Source organism: Trichosurus vulpecula, chromosome 5, assembly GCF_011100635.1.
Source record: "Trichosurus vulpecula isolate mTriVul1 chromosome 5, mTriVul1.pri, whole genome shotgun sequence".
NCBI lineage: Eukaryota > Metazoa > Chordata > Mammalia > Diprotodontia > Phalangeridae > Trichosurus > Trichosurus vulpecula.
In genome coordinates, this window is record NC_050577.1 from 57458902 (window position 1) to 57479880 (window position 20979).

The 20979-nt window shown below is 39.3% G+C and overlaps 1 protein-coding gene across 2 annotated transcripts in view; it reads left to right on the forward strand.

Moving 5' to 3' along the window:
- Positions 1-20979, forward strand: part of SLC39A12 (solute carrier family 39 member 12) — a 114412-nt gene that overhangs the window by 83935 nt on the left and 9498 nt on the right. For both annotated transcript variants that reach the window (XM_036760310.1, XM_036760311.1), the window contains 2 exons: positions 848-1006; positions 5739-5926. In XM_036760310.1, coding sequence (XP_036616205.1) covers positions 848-1006; positions 5739-5926 — 347 coding nt within the window. The remainder of the gene's footprint in view (positions 1-847; positions 1007-5738; positions 5927-20979) is intronic.

The window sequence follows — 20979 nt, forward strand, 5'->3', positions numbered from 1 at the left end:
CCCTCAGGGTTTGGGAGGGTTTCTCAGAAATTTAACTTTTGGTAGCATTGGACTTGAATTCCAATCCAACAAGCATTTATTATGTTTCTATCATACCCAAAAGCACTCCACAATCTTGAAAATGAAAAAATAAAATGAAAAAAAAGCTACCTGCCTTCAAGAAACTTCTGCTGAGGAAATATAACACAAAACTATTATACAGAGATATGATTTTTTGAGGACAGAGAATACTAACAACTGGAAATTGGGAAAGGCTTTAGGTTGGAAGTGGCACAAAGAAATCATAGGTTCTAAGAGTTGGAGGTGAAGAAAGCATGCATAGACATGGTAGACAGCCTGTATAAAGACATAGAAGCAAGAGATGGGATGCCACGTTTGGGGAACTGCAAATCAGCTGGTTTGGCCAGAAGAGAATTGATAAGAAAGGTAGGGAGCTTGGGGGAAAAAATGGCCTTACTACCCAATAGTTCCATTCACATGTTCAACTTCTTAGAAATCTCTTTTTAAGGGGGCAGCTAGGTGGCGCAGTGAGTAGAGGCAGGAGGACCTGAGTTCAAATCCGGCCTCAGACACTTAACACATGTACTAGCTGTGTGACCTTGGGCAAGTCACTTAACCCCATTTGTCCTGCAAAAAAACAACAACAAAAAAGAAATCTCTCTTTAATAATGTATCCTTTTGAAATTATTGACCCAAGTGGGACTACGTAATTCACTAGTTAAATGTTACTGTTGATAGGTAAAATGAGAGTTAAATTCATCTCGTGCAAGTTTACCACTCTTGAAGATCAAGAAAATGAATCATAGCCCCTCTTGGCTAGTCTTCATGCCTTCATCCCTTTCTCTAGGTAAAGACATTAGTCTTCTAGCTATTATGATACTGGTTGGTGACAGCCTTCACAATTTTGCTGATGGTCTTGTGATCGGAGCCGCCTTCTCATCTTCCACTGAGTCGGGGGTGACAACAACCATTGCCATCTTGTGCCATGAAATTCCACATGAAATGGGTAAGTCAACCACTTCTCTACCAGCTGTCCTCTAATAGCTGAAAAATTAGTCATGCTCAGTGTGCAACCTGACATTACTTGTTTTCTTTCCTTCTTCTCTCCAGCATATCATTGAATAGTAACTAGCTTCAGGTCATATTCCATTTAAATCATAGGAAGAAAAGAGAGAAGAAGGCAATATTTCTATATCCCAGGATAAGATTCAATCTGACATTTTCATAATGTTTCCCAAGAATGGAGAGCGATAGTTTGTGCTTAAGAGCATTCTGGATGGGATAATGTCATTTTCATGTAACATCACTTTAAATACCTTTGGCTGGGACTTGCAAATCTGAATGTTATATGTGGGGAAAATATCAAGAAGGGGAACCTTATCCAATATGTTAGCAAACAGACCGATGGAAAAAATAGCATTTTAATTAAAACCAAACCATGGCTTCATCAAGCTGATTTATTCTAAATGTTTAAAGCCAGGCATGAAATTAAAATGACAGGCATATGGTAGCAGATAGACACAAGACTCTTTTTTTCCTGGATATGTTTTAATAGGCTCATAATTCAAACCCTGTCTCTTTGGAACTCATAAAAGATGGACAAGTTTTCTGAAACATATAGAACAAGAAGGTCAGCCTCGGGCAAAAGTGTGTAATACATAGTTTGTCTTCAACGATTATCCTATCATATGCCAAGGGAGCCCAGAATTTCTGGGGTTAACTGATACAATGGGATCTCATGATAGAAGACTGGCATAATAGTAGCCCAACTGGAGATAGCAAGGAACTCTACAGGGGCCTCATTGATGATTTCAATCTGTTCAGCCTTACAACATTCTACAGCAGGCAAAGAAACAAATTGTCAGTCGCTGATGTACACAGACCCCAGGGAGACTGGCTAATCAGTCATTTTTTGGGGGACCCAGGTGTTAGCACATAAAGGAAGGCAGCATACCAAATCTTCTGAAACTGGAGGAAACAGATGTGAGATTAAGCATGAGTGGGAAACATACCTATTTCCCTATCGGTGGTAATTACAATTAGCCAGTATGTTTAAAAAGTAGAGCTAAGAACAGTTTTTACAGCTGTAACATGTGTAAAATACAATAAATAACACAATAAACCCTTAATTTAATATAATAAGACCTTATTTTAAAATGCAAAAAGCAGTCTTAGTTTGTAGGTTATATGAAAACAGGTGTGGATGGCATTTGGATTACAGGCTGTAGTTTGCCTACCCATAGTCTAGACTTAAGGAAGCAATGGATAAAGTGTTAATAATATAGATTAAGCTTAAAAGTGGATTATGGGCACAGTCTTCCCACCCCCAACCCCTAGGAGAGCCAGTTTTTGAACATTTACCAGCACACCTCTGGCTCTAGCCTAGCTCTACACCAAAGATGTCAAATACCCAGCCCACAGGCCACAAGTGGCCTCAAAATTCCCCAGTGCAGGCTGAACCAGATTAAAATGTAATTGGGAAATGTTTATCAAAATAAATTAAAATCCAATACAACATAGATAATGTTAATTTGTGGTTTTGTAAATCAAGATGCAGCCCACAGAGATCTGCTTCAATCTGAGTTTGACACCACATAATACATCACACTGACTTTCAAAGACTGTAGGGAACAACTCCCATTTCTAGTCCCTGGTCTTCTAGGTCCAGCATAATTCCACTGCCTGATAGCCTGTGAGTCTTATACAGGAGACAGAAGGCTCGCGGTAGGGTTTTATGGTGGCAGACCAAAGCAATTGTCTTGGCGCAGATTGGGTGTTTGTAGGTAAAGATGATAGTTTATAGGCTTTATCTTCATCTTTATCAGCACACTGTGCTCTATGAGAACCCCATCATCTAGAAAAAGCTGAGGATGGCATTCACATGCCTAGCCCTGTGTGCCTGGAGTACATACACCATGAGATCAGGAACGGTCTGGGGCTCCTACTCTGTCATGTTCCTGATATGACATCTTCCCTTTGTCCAAGGGCAAACATACAACAAATGTCAGGGACCAGTATCACAAGAGCTCAGGTCTGGACTGACCATCCAATTCAACTCTGGCCTGAATTGTTTCTGTATCAAACCTGTCCTCCTGGTCATCCAGCTACTGCTTGAAGACCTCCCTCAGACAGGCATGAGCCAGTTCCTACCTGCTTACAAGAGCTGATTTAAATTTTCAACGTGGCTATTTTCACCTTGGGGAATTGTTTGGTTGATGATCTAGACTTGAGAAAGTGATGAGGAAAATGATACTGAAGATTCAACTGAAAAATGTGTCATAGATGCTTTTTCCCCCTTGGGGAGAGCTGGTTGTTAAACATTTACCAGCACTCTTCTGGCTTGGTATAACCCACTACTTCATGAAGTAGTCAAGTTTACTTTTAGGTCACCTTATTTATCTGGAGGTTTTGCCCAACATCAAGCCTACAGGAACCTCTTTATAAACTGGGCCCATTGGTCCTAAATCTACCCTGTGACCAGAGATCAAAACACAAGAAGGAAAAAGAGAGCTGAGTCAGATCTCACAACAGAAAGCCAAACTCCTTTATCTCAGCGGATAGGAAGTGAGCAGAAAGGCTCCCATTCTACAGCAGGATCAGGCAGATGCAACTTTCACTGACCACATCTTTGTGGTTGGGGCTATATTTTGAGGTCCCTAAAAGGCTTGGGGGCGCTTTACTCATTAGAATCCTTAAAGGAGCTTAATCTGCCCAGGTTCTGGCATCTGATTGAGTTTTGGCACACTGTGTTCTGTCCCTCATGCCCTTTCCCCCATCACCAATGATTATCTCTCCTTTTTTCCATCTCTGCTCTGTGTCTAGTACTGTCTCTATCCCCTAGAGGCCCAGGCTCCCATTGGGCCTGCCTTCTTTGGTAATTCTCTGTGCTCTCAGTTTTTCTCACCATTACCAAACTTTACCTCTCCTACATACCATTCTCTCATGCCCCTACTCTGTGCCTATGTTATAATGAATTAATTCAACATCTCCTCCTAGTAGCCTGTTTGTGTTTTAACAGACTATCTAGAGACTGTTTCTACAGCAAAAGCATGGATGTCCTGGCAGGAAGTTCAGGACCCATGGGACTGGTGAGGAGAATATGCATACATTTAATCTTGCCTATGAAAAAGATGTATGAGTTCCCAGACTTTTTTATTTGAATGCCATTTTTTAATATTGTCAACACAGGAAATATACCAACATATGAGGAATTAGAATTATAGCATCTGAAGGGACGGTAAAGGTCATTTAGTCCAACCCATACTCGAAGCAAAAATTCCCTCTGCAACCTCCCTAGCAAAAAGCCATTCAGTGCCTGCTTGAATACCTCCAATTCCAGGGAACTCATTTTTTTCTTGAAATAGAGAAGTGGAAACAATCTGGCTGCTTTGCCTCAATCCAAAGCAGTGCGGCCATTCATTTTCTCAAAGGAAGGTGGATGCATTGTCCCATATATTTCTTGTGTTATGTTTTTACTTAACAGCAAACAGTGGGTTGTTTTTTGTTTCTGGTTCCGCTTTTGGCTTTATTTTGTTTTTCCCATATACCTCAGTCAGTACCTGTTTAAGTAAAGAATAAATACCATGCCACAGATATGATCTCTTCATTTCAGCTGGCAAGTTCCCAGGCAGAAAAGATTTAGAAACTCTGGGAAAGCACGTGATTTGATTTTGCATTTATCTAAGTTGAAAATGTCACAGACCATCAAGAACTACCTGTGGGTCACGAGTCACCCTGTACAGGCTATCTTTAGGACCAGCTAAACAAAGGCAATGGTTAAAATGTAATTTTCTGTTCCCTTCCTACAATGATAATTGGAAAATGAAGCAAAATATTAGCTGATTGGTCTATATTAGCTATATATACTATTAGCATAGCAGAGTACTGTATCTGATAGAGGGCTAACCTTAGAACCAGGAAGATCTGAGTTCAGGTCCCGCTTCTGACACATCCAAGATGTATGACCCTGGATAAGTCCCTCAACCTCTCAGTTCACTCCCTAGGCAATTTTCTAAGACTATAAGTCACTGTGAAGGTGCTGCCCTCTATCTGTAGGAGGAGTCTTCTCAACCAGGAATTCCAATTGTCAATGAAATCACAGGTGCGGTTCCTATCCCTATCTGACCATTATATATTATCTCACCTTTTAACCATCCACAAACAGTTTGACTGAGTTTACTAGAATGCTATAGCCATTTTATAGGACCATAGATTTAGAATGGGAAGAGGTCACAGAGGTCATCTGACCCAACCTAATTATTTTTCAGATAAGAAAATGGAAGCCCAGAAAGATTAAATAACCAGTATAAGGTCACAAAGTGAGTGACAGAGTCATAGTTGAACTGACTCCAAATTTAGCACCCTTTTCCCTGTACCAAGTTGTCTCCCAATTTATAGCCTATAATAATGATAATTAATAATAATAACTAACATTTATGTAGCAACTACTATGAGCCAGGCCCTCTGCTAAGTGCTTTACAAATATTATCTCGGTGCTATTACTATCCCCATTTTATAGATGAGGAAAACTGAGGCAGACAGGAGTTAAGTGACTTGTCCAGGGTCACAGAGCTAGTGTCTGAGGCAGGATTTGAACCCGGGTCTCCCTGACTCAAGAGCCAGCCCTCTGTGAACTATGCCACCTAGCTGCTCCTTGTAAATCTTGCCAGGCCTAACTTGGAATATGTAAACGTACCTCTGCTAAATCAACACCTTATTTTTTTCTCCTTTCACCTCAGGAGATTTTGCTGTGCTGTTAAGCTCTGGACTTGCTATCAAGATCGCCATCTTAATGAATTTTATAAGTGCCCTCACTGCTTTCATAGGACTTTACATTGGCCTTTCAGTCTCAGCTGACCCGTGTATTCAAAACTGGATTTTAACAGTCACTGCTGGCATGTTTCTTTATTTATCATTAGTGGAAATGGTAAGCATTACAACTTTATCTGTTTTGATTCCTCTAAATAGAATGTTTAAAACAGAGAACGAAGGGTCAAAAGCCAGTAGAGAAGGGTTTATCCTAAAAGCAGAGCCAGCAGACAGAATATAAAAGCCTGTTGAGTCGGTTCTAGAGAAGACGTTGTTGAGTCGTTTTCATTTGTGTCTGACTCTTTGTGACAAGTGCTTTACCATTATTAATCTCTTTGGATCTCATAATAACTCTGGGAGGTAGGTGTTATTATTGGCCCTGTTTTGGTCACCTAGGTGGCACAGTAGATAGAGCACCAGGCCCGGAGTTAGGAAGACTTAAGTTCAAATATGGCTTCAGACTTTTACTAGCTGCATGACCCTGGGCAAGTCAATTATCCCTGTCTATAATTTCCTTGTCTATAAAATGAGCTGGAGAAGGAAATGGCAAACTACTCTAGTATCTTTGCCAAGAAAACCCAAATGGGTCACAAGGAGTTGGACAAGACTGAAATGACTGAACAACAACGAACAAGGAAACTAAGGCCAGCAGAGATTAAGTGATTTGCCCAGGGTTACACAGCTAATAAGTGTCTGAGACCAGATTTGAACTCAGGCATTCCTGACACCTAGCTGCCTCTATAAGTTTAACTCAATTCAACAAACATTAATTAAGTACCTACTATGTGCCAGACACTTTGCCTAGTCTGTAAGTGAAGTCTAGGAGAAGTCTGTAAGTGAAAAACTCAATTAACCAATAGTTTAGTCCATGTGGTATTAAAAAAAAAACAATGGGACTGATTTTTTTTAATGGAATTGGTTAGTTGTTAGATTGGGTTGGTTGAAAGCACTGGTTGTTTTGGAAAGCTTCCTTCTCTTTTTTTGACATGATCATTGCTGAAGGGATATAGTTTCTGGATGCAATGACAAGGGCTATTCTTATGGTACCAGTGCTATAGAATTGCCATTAACGTTCTATATTGCTAGGTTCGCTGTCAAGTTCCCGTTGAATGGAATAATGGTAATGTGGCTACATTTTATAAAGGAATCTTGTTTTGGGAGATTTATAAGATGGTTTCTTAGCTCCTTCAGTTCTGAAGATCTCTGTGGAAGAAACTAGCCCTTAGGCCATTTGTAGGTCACCCATTTTTAGATGTGATGACAAGCTATAAAGAGGGTCAAGATGGATGCCAGGGTGATTGCTGAAGTCAAATAAGGAAGAGTAGGACAAATACAGAGACCTGAAGCAAACAAAGGCAATGCTTTCAGCCAAAAACCCTTTTCTCCCTCCAAGGAAGCTAAGTATGTCATGACAAAGCTTTCAAAAGTAGGTAAACTAAAATAATTGAGGCAAGACATAAGAGAATCAGGTCAACCCAGATAACAGATAATAAGTCATATTTATACAGAGCTTTAAGTTTCAAAAAGTACTTGACATATATCATCTCGTTTGATCATTGCAACAACTTGTGAGGCAGGTGAGACTATTATCCCCATTTCAGAGACGAGAAAACTGAGGCTAAGAGAACTTAGAAAAGGAAGCAGGAAGAAGTCTATCAAGGAGAGAAGGTGGTGTCTCCCCTAATAAGACCCAAACCATTCTGTAGATGGCTCTCTTTGAGAGCTTCCATGTTGAAGAATTCACTCCCTTTTTATCTCTGCCTCTTAGACTCCCTGATGTCTTTTGATGGAAAAAGCATTTATTAAACACCTTACTACTATGGTCCTTAGAAGTTTAGCCCTGGCATTGCCTCCTAAATGATCCATTCATCTGTTAGTACCCTCCCCCTCCCAAACTACTTTGTATTTTATATATACACATACACGCGCACACACACATATAGAAATATGTATACATATATATATATATATATATATATATATATATATACGGGCTATATATGCACACATGATAATAGGTTCCATATATCACACGTATGTACACATATGTATGTACGTAGCCAATTATCATCAAGGGGACTGATGGGAAGTGTAGTTTTCCTGGCTGTAAGGAGGGACTGAAGGATGTGGGAGCTAGAAGCCTCCTGGGATAGGGAAAACCTGGGAAGTTTAGCTTTCTACAGAGAGAGAAAGGGCCTAGGGTCAACGTGCATCAGTAATAAGCAGTCAGTAAAGAAGATCAGCGCTATCCCAAACTAAATGTAATAATAAACAGTTAGAACCTTGTTTGATTCACTTACCACTTAAGGAGTTATCAGCTTATGCAGAATTTCCTGTTCACCTAGAGGGTCCTGTTTGCTGTACAGGTGGACATGGTAAAATTATCCCCTCCCTACTCTCTCTCCCCTGTCTCATCAATGCTTGGCCAATTGGCATTGCTAGTTTGGAAAGTTTATTGCTTTATTTAAACCTTATTTACTTTTGGATAAGGAGTTTTGTCTTCAGATAAAGAAAAGCAAAGTTTGGTTGCATTCTAAGCAAGTGGTTTTGTTTTGTTTTGTTTTTATAAAGGAGTGAATTCTGCAAGGGAGAGTAGGTTAAAAGAATACCTGAGACTAGTCATCTTATATTTACCTGGGAGTCTATATCATGCTCCATCGCTAACTGTACGAAGAGGGCATTCGCTTAGCTTGTGTGTTGTTTTCTAACAGAATGTTAACTCCCTGGGGGCATGGAACTATTTCACTTTTAGTCTTGTATCTCCAGGACTAACACAGGGTCCTGGCTATTTTAAACATCACAACTGGATCTACAATTTCAAGTAAGCTTGAAGTGCTGAAACTCCCACTACCAATGCAGATCCATAACTGTTTGTCACCTCTTACTTTCAAAGAGTGACTTGGGGACACTGAGAAATCACAGATCCAGTCCCTCTTGGGAGACTACATACATACACACACACACACACACACACACACACTCTTTCTCATTGTCCCATATCTCATATTTTTGTTTCTGTTTTTTCCCAAGTGTCTGATTTACTACCGGAAGGTAACTCAGGGCTATAGAAGCATGCTAAAGACACTACTAAAATCATCCCAAATGCTAAAATGTGGTGGTTTCTGTCACTAGGGCCCAAGTCAAATCTGGGTAATAATAGCTAACCTTAGCTTTATATAGCACTTTGAGGTTTGCAAGTACTTACATATATCATCTCTTTTGATCCTTACCATAACCCTGTGAGTTATATGCTATTATCCACATTTTAAAATAAGGAAACTGAGAGAGTTTGACTTGCCCAAGATCATACAGCCTGAACATGGCAGAGGGAGGGCTTGAACCCAGATCTTTCTGACTTCAAGCCCAGCTCTCTATCCATTTTGTCTCCCTGACCTGGAGGTGTTTTATAAATTCTTGCTATTCAACTGATTGCTTCCTCTCCGTCAATAATAGTCACATTTCTTGAGAGTTTTAAGTAGGGAGTCACATCTCACTCCATATGCCTATATATCAGGACTTGAATGTGCAGCTGGGTTTCCTGGTTTTATTCTTCCTGGAACAAATTCACTTTCTTTGTGTCTGACCTTTGTACTATGACCCAGCACAGTAATGGCTTGATGAGCTTACTTCTCTGCATATCTCCTTCTGCCTCATTGTTTTGCATTCTGGGACAGATTGTTCATCCCAGATTGGGAAGATTCTTGATAACCTGACAAAGCAAAGGGACGCAGTGGGCCCAAGAAACCTCATATGGTCTTAGATCCAAAGGGCATTTCATCATCAGTATCCTGCTCCTAGTATCTGCCAGCCATCAGAAAGCAACAAGACTGATGTCCTGAGAGTCCTTAGCTAACATATGCCCTGACCTTATTGCAGAGAAATGCTTTCCAAATTTATACACACATACCAGCAAAAAAGATAGCAAATCAAAATCTCTTTGAATTTCCTGGGGCTACTTCCTCCAATCAAGGTCAGATCCTATGGCCTTCTGAGTAAAATATTGCAGCAAACATGGACCTTTCACATAGCAACAACTTTTTTTCTGTTGATACACTCCTCCATCCAGCCAAGGATAATAGTCTTCCATCAAGTGAATAAAGCTGAGTTTCATGACTCTGCTGTAAAGCAAAGAAAATAAATGACAACAAGTAAAGACGGAAAAAATTACTCTGCTGGTTATTTACTGGACTCTGGAAATTTACCAAGAACCCTTTTGAGCTGGATTAATCAGAAACAAGAAGCTAGATGGTTTCCTTGGTGTGTGTGTGTGTGTGTGTGTGTGTGTGTGTGTGTAAGTACTATGGCATGATATTTTAAGTGAAAAAAATGGGGGCAGGAAAAAGACTTTATAATCAATAAATACCCCCACCCAATCTGGTCCCCCACCCCATCTCCAAGAGAAAAGGAAGAGAACCTTGTCCAGTGCAATCAGCCTTGAAAGTGCTCCAACAAAATGCCTCTCCAAGTACTATCATGCTCAGGTCAAGAAAAGAAAGATTTTCAGTTCTGGTGGCAAAAAACTGGATTCTCTGCTACAACAATCAATCATCTTTGGATCCAGCTAGAGACAAAGAAGTGAGTATCTCTTTATTCTCCTTCTTAGTGAGGAGTCAGAGCCTTGATTGGCTCTCAGCTTTGTCTAAACTTGACAAAGAGTTTTGTTTGTCGATGTTTCTTCTGGCATTGACTATTTTTCACCTCATTTTCCCTTCTCTTTCTCACATTGGAAGCAAAATTTCGTGCCTCCTTTAGATGTCTCTCCTAAATCTTGAATTATTTTCCATAATGCCAGAGCCATGGAAACCTCAAAGGGACACACTTTGTAGGTATAAATAGAACTTGGTAAGTATTAAGTGAGAATTCAAAATGATTTTCTATTCTAGATTCTGGTTCTATGGCAATGGAGAAGGACTGCTTGGAGTGTTGACATTGGTGAGGAAGGCAAATTGTTGCTAGCCAGGAAAGTACTTCAGAAAGGTAGTCAGCAGAGAGGAGACAGCTCATCAGATGGTGTTGAAGGAACTCAGGTTCAGAGAGGAGAGGCATCTTGGTATAGTGGATCATTTATTGGATTTGTAGACAAGAAGATATGGTTACAGATTTTGCCTCAGATATTTACTTTGTGACTTTGAACAAGTCATTTAACCTTTCCATGCCTATGGTTTTTTCTAATGTTTTATTTTCCCCCAGTTACATGTAAAAACCATTTGTAACATTTTTTAAAGTTTTAAGTTTCAAATTCTATCTGTCTCTTCCTCTCTCTCCTCCCTTCTCCCTGTGATGATAAGCAGTCTGATATAGGTTATGCATGAGCAATCATGTAAAACATTTGCATATTAATCATTTTATGCAAGAAGACCTAAAAGAAAGGAAGGGAAGGATGGAAGAAGGAAGAAAGGAAGGAAGGAATGAAGGAAGAAAAGAAAGGAAGGAATGAAGGAAGAGAAAGGAAAGGGAGAGAGAGAGAGAGAGAGAGAGAGAGCGAGAGAGAGAGCGAGCTTCAGTCTGTATTCAGACTTCAAGTCTTTCTAAGGAGGTGGATAGCATTTTTCATTATGAGTCTTTTGGAATTGTCTTGGAACAATTGTGTTGCTGAAAATAAGTCATTCACAGTTCTTCACCATACAATATCGCTGTTACCATGTACAATTTTTTCCTGGTTCTGCTCACTTCATTTTGTATCAGTTCATGTAAGTTTTTCCAGCTTTTTCTTAAAGCCTCTTGTTGTCATTTCTTATAGCATAATAATATTCCATTACATTCATATACAACAACTTATTCAGCCATTCTCCAATTGATGAATTTCCCCTTGATTTCCATTTCTTAGCCACCACAAAAAAGCTACTATAAATATTTTTGTACAAATGGTTCTTTTCACCCTTTAAAAAATCTCTTTGGGATATGGACCTTGCAGTGGTATTTCTGGATCAAAGGTTATGCATAGCTTTATAGTCCTTTGGGCATAGTTCCAAATTGCTTTCTAGATTGGTTGGATCAGTTCACAACTCTACCAACAGGTGCCTCCGGTTCTCAATCTGTTAAATGAAGCGGGGTGAACCCAGTGGCCTCTAAGATTCCTTCCATCTCTAAATCTATGATCACATACATGTGTCAATCAATAAACATTATTGCTAATGTGTCAGATACTGAATAAGGCACTAGAAAAATGAAAGCTCTAAACCTCAAAGAGCGTGTTGCCTACAACTCCAATGTTTAGATGCTCCCTCTCTTGGCACCTATGTGGAACTATCTCTGCTCCTTCTTTACATAGCCATCAGCCTGCCAATTCATGATTTACTCCCTTTTTCAGGACAGACCTTGATGTTCATTATAACTTGATTTTTCCTATGTAGAAATGCTGAGGGCATTGGGAAGCATACCCTGGGCTTTGCCCATTACCCCATACTCTCTTCAAAATATCTCTGAGTTCTGCAGCTTCTCATCATCTCCCCCATTGCCCAGAATGTAATAACAAAAAGCTAGAGTTGAGCTACCCAAAGCATTTAGCAGTGTGCTCACAAAGACTTCCTCATCTTCTCAACCTTACAATCTCTTTGTACCCATCACTTCTCTGCCCCACCCCAATTTTTGCTTTTCTTTAGTAGAACTTAGAATATCATTTTGAATTTACACTTAAACTTACCAGGGTTGTCAATGAGTCCTTTTTCTTTAAAATACCAAAATGCAAATAGCACAGTCTGAATCAAAACTCAGTTAAAAATTCAATGTGAACCTCAATCCAGTGGGAGAAGGAGAAAATTTAGTCTTCATTGGATCAATAAATCAGTGCCTATTACTTACCAGGAACTGTTGCTAGAGAAAGAACGAAAGAGAGAGAGGAAGAAAGAAAGAAAGAAAGAAAGAAAGAAAGAAAGAAAGAAAGAAAGGAAGGAAGGAAGGAAGGAAGGAAGGAAGGAAGGAAGAAAGAAAGAAAGAAAGAAAAGAAGGAAGGAAGGAGGAAAGAAACAAAAAGAAAGAAAGAAAGAAAGAAAGAAAGAAAGAAAGAAAGAAAGAAAGAAAGAAAGAAAATGAAAGAAAGAAAGAAACAAAGAGGCTGGAAAGCAGGGACTTGCATGAGCTCCCCTCCATCCCCATCCCTCCAAAAACCTGTAAAATGGCTCTGAAAAAATTCTAGAGCTGCAGAACCCATGAAATAGCAGAGGGAAACAGGGCTCCAGCCCAGGATAGCCCGGATGGTCGCTGGGTAAGGTCTATCACACAGAGCTGGGAGTGGAGCAGAGCAGAGCCCAGCATGGGCTGCACCTGGACCAACCAGACCGGGAGCTGGGTAGAACAGGACATAGCACCCTGAATCAGTAAGCTGTGGCAGTTACCAGACTTCTCAACCCACAAACACCAAAAACAACAGAGAAGGTTAGTGGGAACAACTGCGGGGAGAGAGTGAAAGGAGTTCGAGGTTCAGCCACCACCCTGGGGGAAGTGGAGGTGGTGCAGCTCTGAGAACAGAACTACAGCTGCAGTTGCTTCCAGCCCCAGGCCCAACTGGTGGGAGGAATTAAGTGGTGGATCAGAGCAGGAGTGCAGAGCCTACTTAGATCTGAGTTGCAGTCCGGGTTGGCGGTTCTTTGGGGAGGAGGAGCGCTGATGTGGCAGAGCTTGCTGTGTAGAAATAGCTCTGAAAACAACAGGGCAACCCCTCAAGCTTGGGACAAAGTACTCTCTACTCTACAAGCAGTCATACCCCAATGAAAAACTCAAGGGTCAGGTAGTTAGCTGGGAATGTGGCCAGGCAGCTAAAATGCTCTCAGATTCAGACTCAGATTTTGGAATCTTTCTTTGGTGACAAAGAAGACCAAAACATACAGCCAGAAGAAGTCAACAAAGTCAAAGAGCCTACATCAAAAGCCTCCAAGAAAAACATGAACTGGTCTCAGGCCATGGAAGAGCTCAAAAAGAATTTGGAAAAGCAAGTAAGTGAAGTAGAGGAAAAATTGGGAAGAGAAATGAGAGTGATGTGGGAAAACCATGAAAAACAAGTCAATGACTTGCTAAAGGTGACCCAAAAATACTGAAGAAAATAACACCTTAAAAATAGACTAATTCAAATGGCAAAAGAGCTCCAAAAAGCCAATGAGGAGAAGAATGCCTTGTAAGGCAGAATTAGTCAAATGTGAAAGGAGGTCCAAAAGACCACTGAAGAAAATACTACCTTCAAAATTGGACTGGAGCAAGTGGAAGCTAGTGACTTTATGAGAAATCAAGATATTATAAAACAGAGCCAAAGGAATGAAAAAAGGAAGACAATGTGAAATATCTCATTGGAAAAACCACTGACCTAGAAAATAGATCCAGGAGAGATAATTTAAAAATTATTGGACTACCTGAAAGCCATGATCAAAAAAGAGCCTAGATATCATCTTTCAAGAAGTTATTAAGGAGAACTGCCCTGATATTCTAGAGCCAGAGGGTAAAATAGAAATTGAAAGAATCCACAGATCGCCTCCTGGCAAAGATCCCCAAAAGAAAACTCCTAGGAATATTGTCACCAAATTCCAGAGCTCCCAGATCAAGGAGAAAATACTACAAGCAGCCAGAAAGAAACAATTTGAGTATGGTGGAAACACAATCAGGATAATACAAGATCTAGCAGCTTCTACATTAAGGGATCAAAGGGCTCACTTAGAATATGGTATTGTAGAGGTCAAAGGAGCTAGGATTAAAACCAAGAATCACCTACCCAGCAAAACTGAGTATCATGCTCCAAGGCAAAATATGGATTTTCAACAAAATAGAGGACTTTCAAGCTTTCTCAGTGAAAATACCAGAGATGAATAGAAAATCTGACTTTCAAACACAAGCATCAAGAGAAGCATGAAAAGGCAATCAAGAAAGAGAAATCATAAGGCACTTACTAAAGTTAAACTGTTTTGTTTACATTCCTACATGGAAAGATGATGTGTGTAATTCATGAGACCTCAGTATTAGGGTAGCTGAAGGGAATATATATATACAGAGGGCACAAGGTGCGTTGAATATGAAGGGATGATATCTAAAAAAAATAAAATTAAGGGATGAGAGAGGAATATATTGAGAGAGGGAGAAAGGGAGAGATAGAATGGGGTAAATTATTCACATAAAAGTGGCAAGAAAAAGCAGTTCTGTTGGGAGGGAAGAGGGGGCAGGTGAGGGGGAATGAGCGAATCTTGCTCTCATTGGATTTGACCCGAGGAGGGGATAACCTACACACTCAATTGGGTATCTTACCCCACTGGAAAGAAGGAGGAAGGAGATAAAAAATGGGGGATGATAGAAGGAAGGGCAGATAGGGGGAGGAGGTAATCAAAAGCAAAACACTTTTGAAAAGGGACAGGGTCAAGGGAGAAAATTGGATAAAGGGGGATAGGATAGGAAGGAGCAAAATATAGTTAGTCTTTCACAACATGAATATCGTGGAAGGGTTTTGCATAATGATACACATGTAGCCTATGTTGAATTGCTTGCCTTCTTAGGGAGGGTGGGTGGGGAGGGAAGAGGGGAGAGGATTTGGAACTCAAAGTTTTAAAAGCAGATGTTCAAAAAAAAAGGTGTTTTTGCATGCAACTGGGAAATAAGATATGCAGGCAATGGGGCATAGAAATCTATCTTGCCCTACAAGAAAGTAAGGGAAAACAGGATGCAGGGGAATTGGGGGACAGAAAGGAGGGCTGACTTGGGAATGGGGCAATCAGAATATATGCCATCTTGGAATGGGGGGGAGGGTAGAAATGGGGAGAAAATTTGTAATTCAAACTCTTGTGCAAATTAATGTTGAAACTGAAAAATTAAATAAATAAATAATAAAAAAGAAAGAAAGAGAGGAAGGAAGAAAGAAAGATAGAAAGAAAAAAGAAAAAGAAAGAAAGGAAGGAAGGAAGGAAGGAAGAAGGAAAGAAAGAGAAAGAAGGAAAGAAAGAAGATGATGATCTCTGTCCTTAAGGACCTCACATTCTACCAGAGGAAACATGTACCTTTGTATCTATGTACCTATATACGTGTACGTAGTGTGATGGCTGGCACATAGTAGGTGCTTAATAAATGTTTATTGACTGAGAAATAGGTATATACAAGATTTATGCAAAATAAATATAAAGTAAAAATTGGAGAGAGCAAGGGAAAGGAGAGCAACAATACATGAGGAGATCACAAGAGGCTTCATGTAGAAGGACATTTTTCTTGCCTCCTGAGACAGCATTAATGGCAGTCAGGTGCCACAGTGAATAGAGCACTGGATCTGGAGTTAGGAAGTTGTTCGGTCATTTCAGTAGTGTCCAACTCTTCATGCCCTCATTTGGGGTTTTCTTGGCAAAGATACTGGAGTGGTTTGCCATTTCCTTTTCCAGCTCATTCTACAGGCAAACAGGGTTAAATGATTTGCCCAGGGCTGCACAGCTACTAAGCATCTGAGGCCGAATTTGAACTTATAAAGATGAATCTTCCTGATTCCAAGCCCAGTGCTGTATTCACTGTACCACCGAGATGCCCAGAGATAGGGAGACCTGAGTTCAAATCCAGCTTCAGATACTTACCAGCTTTGTGGCTCTAGGCGTGTCATATAACCTCTACCTCCTTCAGTTTCCTCATTTGTAAATTGGGGGTCATAGTAGCACCTACCTCCCAGGGTTGTTGTGAAGATAAAATGTGATAATATTTGTAAAGTGCTTTGTAAACCTTAAAGTGGTATATAAATACTAGCTCTTTTTATTATCATTATTGTTATTATTATTATATATTTATATATTATAATCATATTATTATATATTTATTATTATATTATATATTATTATATTTTTATAATTATATATCATTATTATCTGATATCCTACTTAGGGGCTTGTTGGGAATATTTGGTGATCCACTATCATGAGCCAGATCCCAAATGAGGTTTTGCTAATGCAACTATACCTCTCCAAAGGAATAAAAAAGGTTCTAGCCTTTCTAACTACATGGCTAGAAAACCAAACCCGAATGGAAAAGAAGATATTTAAAAGGTTGGATTCTTCCTCCATTATCTTTGCTAAAGTCTAATTGACTGAGCTCTAACAAGGCTTCTATCTTCGCTAGTCAAATGTAGAGAAATTACAGTATAATTTAGTTCATGCAGTACCATTACTGAGGGGGCTTTAGTGCTCCATTAAATTGAGCCTCCCCCATTGAACAAACAAGTGGATTCTGTCATTTTTCAGAGTTTGGCAACAAAAGGGGGAGTAATGCCCTTTGAAAAAATATCCACCTACCAACAAGCAAGCCCTTATTTCTTTCTTTCTTTTTCTCCCGAGGAATAAAAAGCGTTAATGAATTTGTACTTTTTGCAAAGTATATTTTGCTCCAAGTACAATGGCTTCATTTTAAATGTTTCTTTGCTGAGAGAAAGGACCTGCATTTGAAAATCATTTTAGGAAGCAAAAATTAATATATTTTAAGATTCACAATTATTAATTCACCAAAGCAGTAAGTATGAATCATGACTATAAAGAGATGGAGATTTTTATATGTTCTTTCTCTGTCTCTCCCCAAAGCAATAGAGAACTAAACTTAGAATTTTTCTGAGAAAAAGATTGATTGACTCTAAAGGATGTTTCTAGAAGTGGAAAAGCTCTTTCTAAACCATCCCCATTTTGGTAAATGTCTGAATCTTATCTGCAATTTAAACAAACAAAACAAAAAAAATAAATCCCAACAACAAGACATACTTACTTTCCGACAATTCTTTGTGTTTCTCTCTCCCCCTGCAAAGAAAAATGTACACAAAATCTTCCTAGTTCCTCTCCATTTCATCTGAGAATACCCAAGAAGGCCCACAGAGATTTTTGTAAGACAGTTTAGAGTTCTCCCTAAGGAATATGACACATAGATTGGGAGTGATTGTTATGACAGAGCATAATTGAGAACAAGTAACATTTTTTCTATCTTCTTTCTCTCTCTGTCCTCTGTATCAGGGAGGATGTTTTAAATACAACTCAGAGAGTGCAAAAGTAAAGTTTTCACTTAACTCCTGCAGCAAATTGCAATATGATTCACATAATAGATTAACATCCTTTTAAGTGACATCATTTTTTGCTTTTTAAAAACATTTTTATTATGAACTAGAAAATCACTAACAAGCATGAACATTTCCATTTACAAATAAGGCTAGAAAGTGGAGTTTGTAGATTAAAAACCATAAATCTCTCACTCACAGCTTATTTTAAAAAAAATTATATTAAATATAACGTGGTAGCACTAACATTGCCCTGACTGTCTATGTGCCTTTCTGAACATTCTTATGCTTTGCTCTCTATTGTTAAAGGAATCGATGCTCTTTTCCTTCTTACATCACTATCAGTAGCGCCCCCTTCTCTGTTCCTCCAGTTTTATGCCTTCCTTTAAAAAGTCCTTCCTTATAGCAAAAGTTTTGTCAAGCAAAACAAATTTGTATCATTTTTGAAAATGTATGTCTCCTTCTGTATTCTTTGTATCACCTTGCCAGAAAGAAAAGGGAAGCATACTTCATCATCTATCTGTTGCTATTGATCTGAGTTCTAAAGTCTTTCAAAGCTGTTCATTGTATAAACAATTCTGAGTCTGTTCACTTCACCCTGCATCAAATCATTCAAGTTTTCCAAGGTTTCCCTGAAACCATCTCCTTCATCATTTTTATAGCACAATAGTATTCCATTATGTGTACGTGCCATAATTTTTTCAGCCATTTCCAATTGATGGGCACCCCCTTAGTTTTCAGTTCTACCATAAAAAGCTGCTATTGATATTTTTGTATATATGGGTCCTTTTCCTATTTCTTTGATCTCTTTTGGGTATAGGTATAGTAGATTTTTATCATTTCTTGAGACTCAATAAATCACTACATATGTGTACCATAATTTCTTCAGTTATCTTGCATCTTAGTTTCCCTGACTTCATTCAAGCCTCCATTCAAATCCTACCTTCTGCAGGAGGCCTTTCCTAGGCTCCAAACCCCACTTTACTTTCACCTCCTGTTAGTGTCTTCCCTTTAGAGGTTACCTCTCATCTAAGATACATACATATATATATATATATCATATATACATAGTTATTTACATGTTGTCTCCCTCAAAAGACTATAAACTCCTTGAGGGCAAGAACTGTTTTTGTCTTTCTTTATATGCCCAACACACTATCTGGCACATGATAAATTTCCAAAATATGCTTTTAGACTGCTAAATAGACTTTATAGACATGCTAGTTAGTTTTCCAGTTCTTTGGTGGAAGAAGAACTGCTATCAACATTTAAATATAGTTCATTGATCTCTTTGTGGTTTTTGACCAGGAGTTGCATCACTGGATCAAAGGATGTACATGGTTTTAGTGATTCTTTGTATATTGTTCCAAACTGCTTTCAAGGATGGTAGAATCAATTCATATCTCAATCAACAGTGCAGTAGTATGTAGTATTAGTGCTCCCACAGATCACCCAGCAATTTTTTAACTTAAAAATGAAAAAAGTACTAAAATTGAATAGATTGCAGAAATACAGAATCTGAGATATATCCTTTTCTGCCTTGACATTCTCTCCTTTGACAGTCTCATTTTGCTCCCATCAGTTTCTGTTGAGCTCCAAACCTACATATCCAATGCTATTTAAAACTTCCTTATTTAGATATCTCTCTAACACCTCATACTCAACATGTCCTAAGTAAATACATAAACAAACAAACAAATAGATGAAAGATAATAGAGGGAGACCTCAACCTTCTAAATGTCTTTCCTCCTGAATAGGCTTCTCCTTCTGGCTTCATTATCTCTTTGTGGCATTTTCATTATCATTCATCTTGTCTCCTACAATCATAACTGGTCCCTTCCCCTCCCTCTTACATCTAATCAGTTACCAAGTCCTGTCAATTCCTGCCCCACAGCAATTCTCTCCTCAATCATCTCCCCTATCTTCAATGCCCAATCTGTTTTGGTGGCTTTCTAATCGTTCTTTTTTTTTACTTTTACTACCTTCTCCTTCTAAGCCTCCTTACATATCATTGCCAAAATGATCTTCCTTGTGTAGACCTAGTCATATCCTTCCTCTGATAAAAAATCATCAGTGTCTACTACCTATCGAACGCAATTCGAACTTCTTGTCCTGACATTCAAAGCCTTCCAGGATGGCACATCCCGACCTTTCTAGTTTTAGCTCATATTACAATTCTTTACACACTCTATGCTCCAGACACATCATCTTCTTTCCGTTCACTGAACCAATCCATTTATCAGCAAGTATTTACCAGGTGCCTATTATGTGCCAGGTATAGTGCTAGGTGCTGGAGATACAGGTACAAAGAATAGAACAATCCCTCTTCATAGGGAGCTTACCTTCTAATTGGTGGGAGGGAGACAAAAATCACCCATCAAGATATATACAACATAATGTTAATTAATACAAACATATACAAAGTAGTCTAGTGCAAGGTAGTTTGGGAGGCAAATCACCAGCAGTTGGAGGGACCAAGAAAGGCTTCATGCAGAAGATGGTGCCTGAGCTGAAGCTTAAAAGAAGAGAGGGACTCTATGAGAGAGAGGTGATAAGGGCATGCATTCCAGGCACAAGAAACAGCTAGTTCAAAGGCCCAGAGAAGAGACATAACATCTCATTCATGAGACACAGATAGGAGGCTAGTTTGTCTGGATCATGGAGTGCAGAAATGGGGATAATATCCAATGAGGCTTGTTTTTTTTGTTCAGTCATGTCTGACTTTTTGTGACCCCATTTGGGGTTTTCTCAGCAGAGATAGTGGGGTGGTTTGCCATTCTCTTCTCCATCTCAGTTTACAGATGATGTAACTGAAGCAGTGTTAAATGACAGGGTCACACAGTTGGTAAGTGTCTGAAGCCAGATGTGAACTCACGAGGATGAGTCTTCCTGACTCCAGGTCCAGCACTCTATGCACTGTGCCACCTAGATGAACTGTCCAACGAGACTGGAAAGAGACAGGTCAGGTTGTGTAGGGTTTTAAAAGCTACGCAGAGGAATTTATGTTTTATCATAGAAAGAATAAAAAAAACCATTGGAGTTGATTGAATAGAGGTGGTGGTGGGATCACGTGGTCGGATCTGTTTTGTTAGGGCAGGATGGACTGGAGGAGAGAAAGATCAACTAGGAAGTAGTTAAAATAATCTAAGTGAAAGGAAACGAGGACCCAAACTCCATTGTGTGAGAAGAGAGAA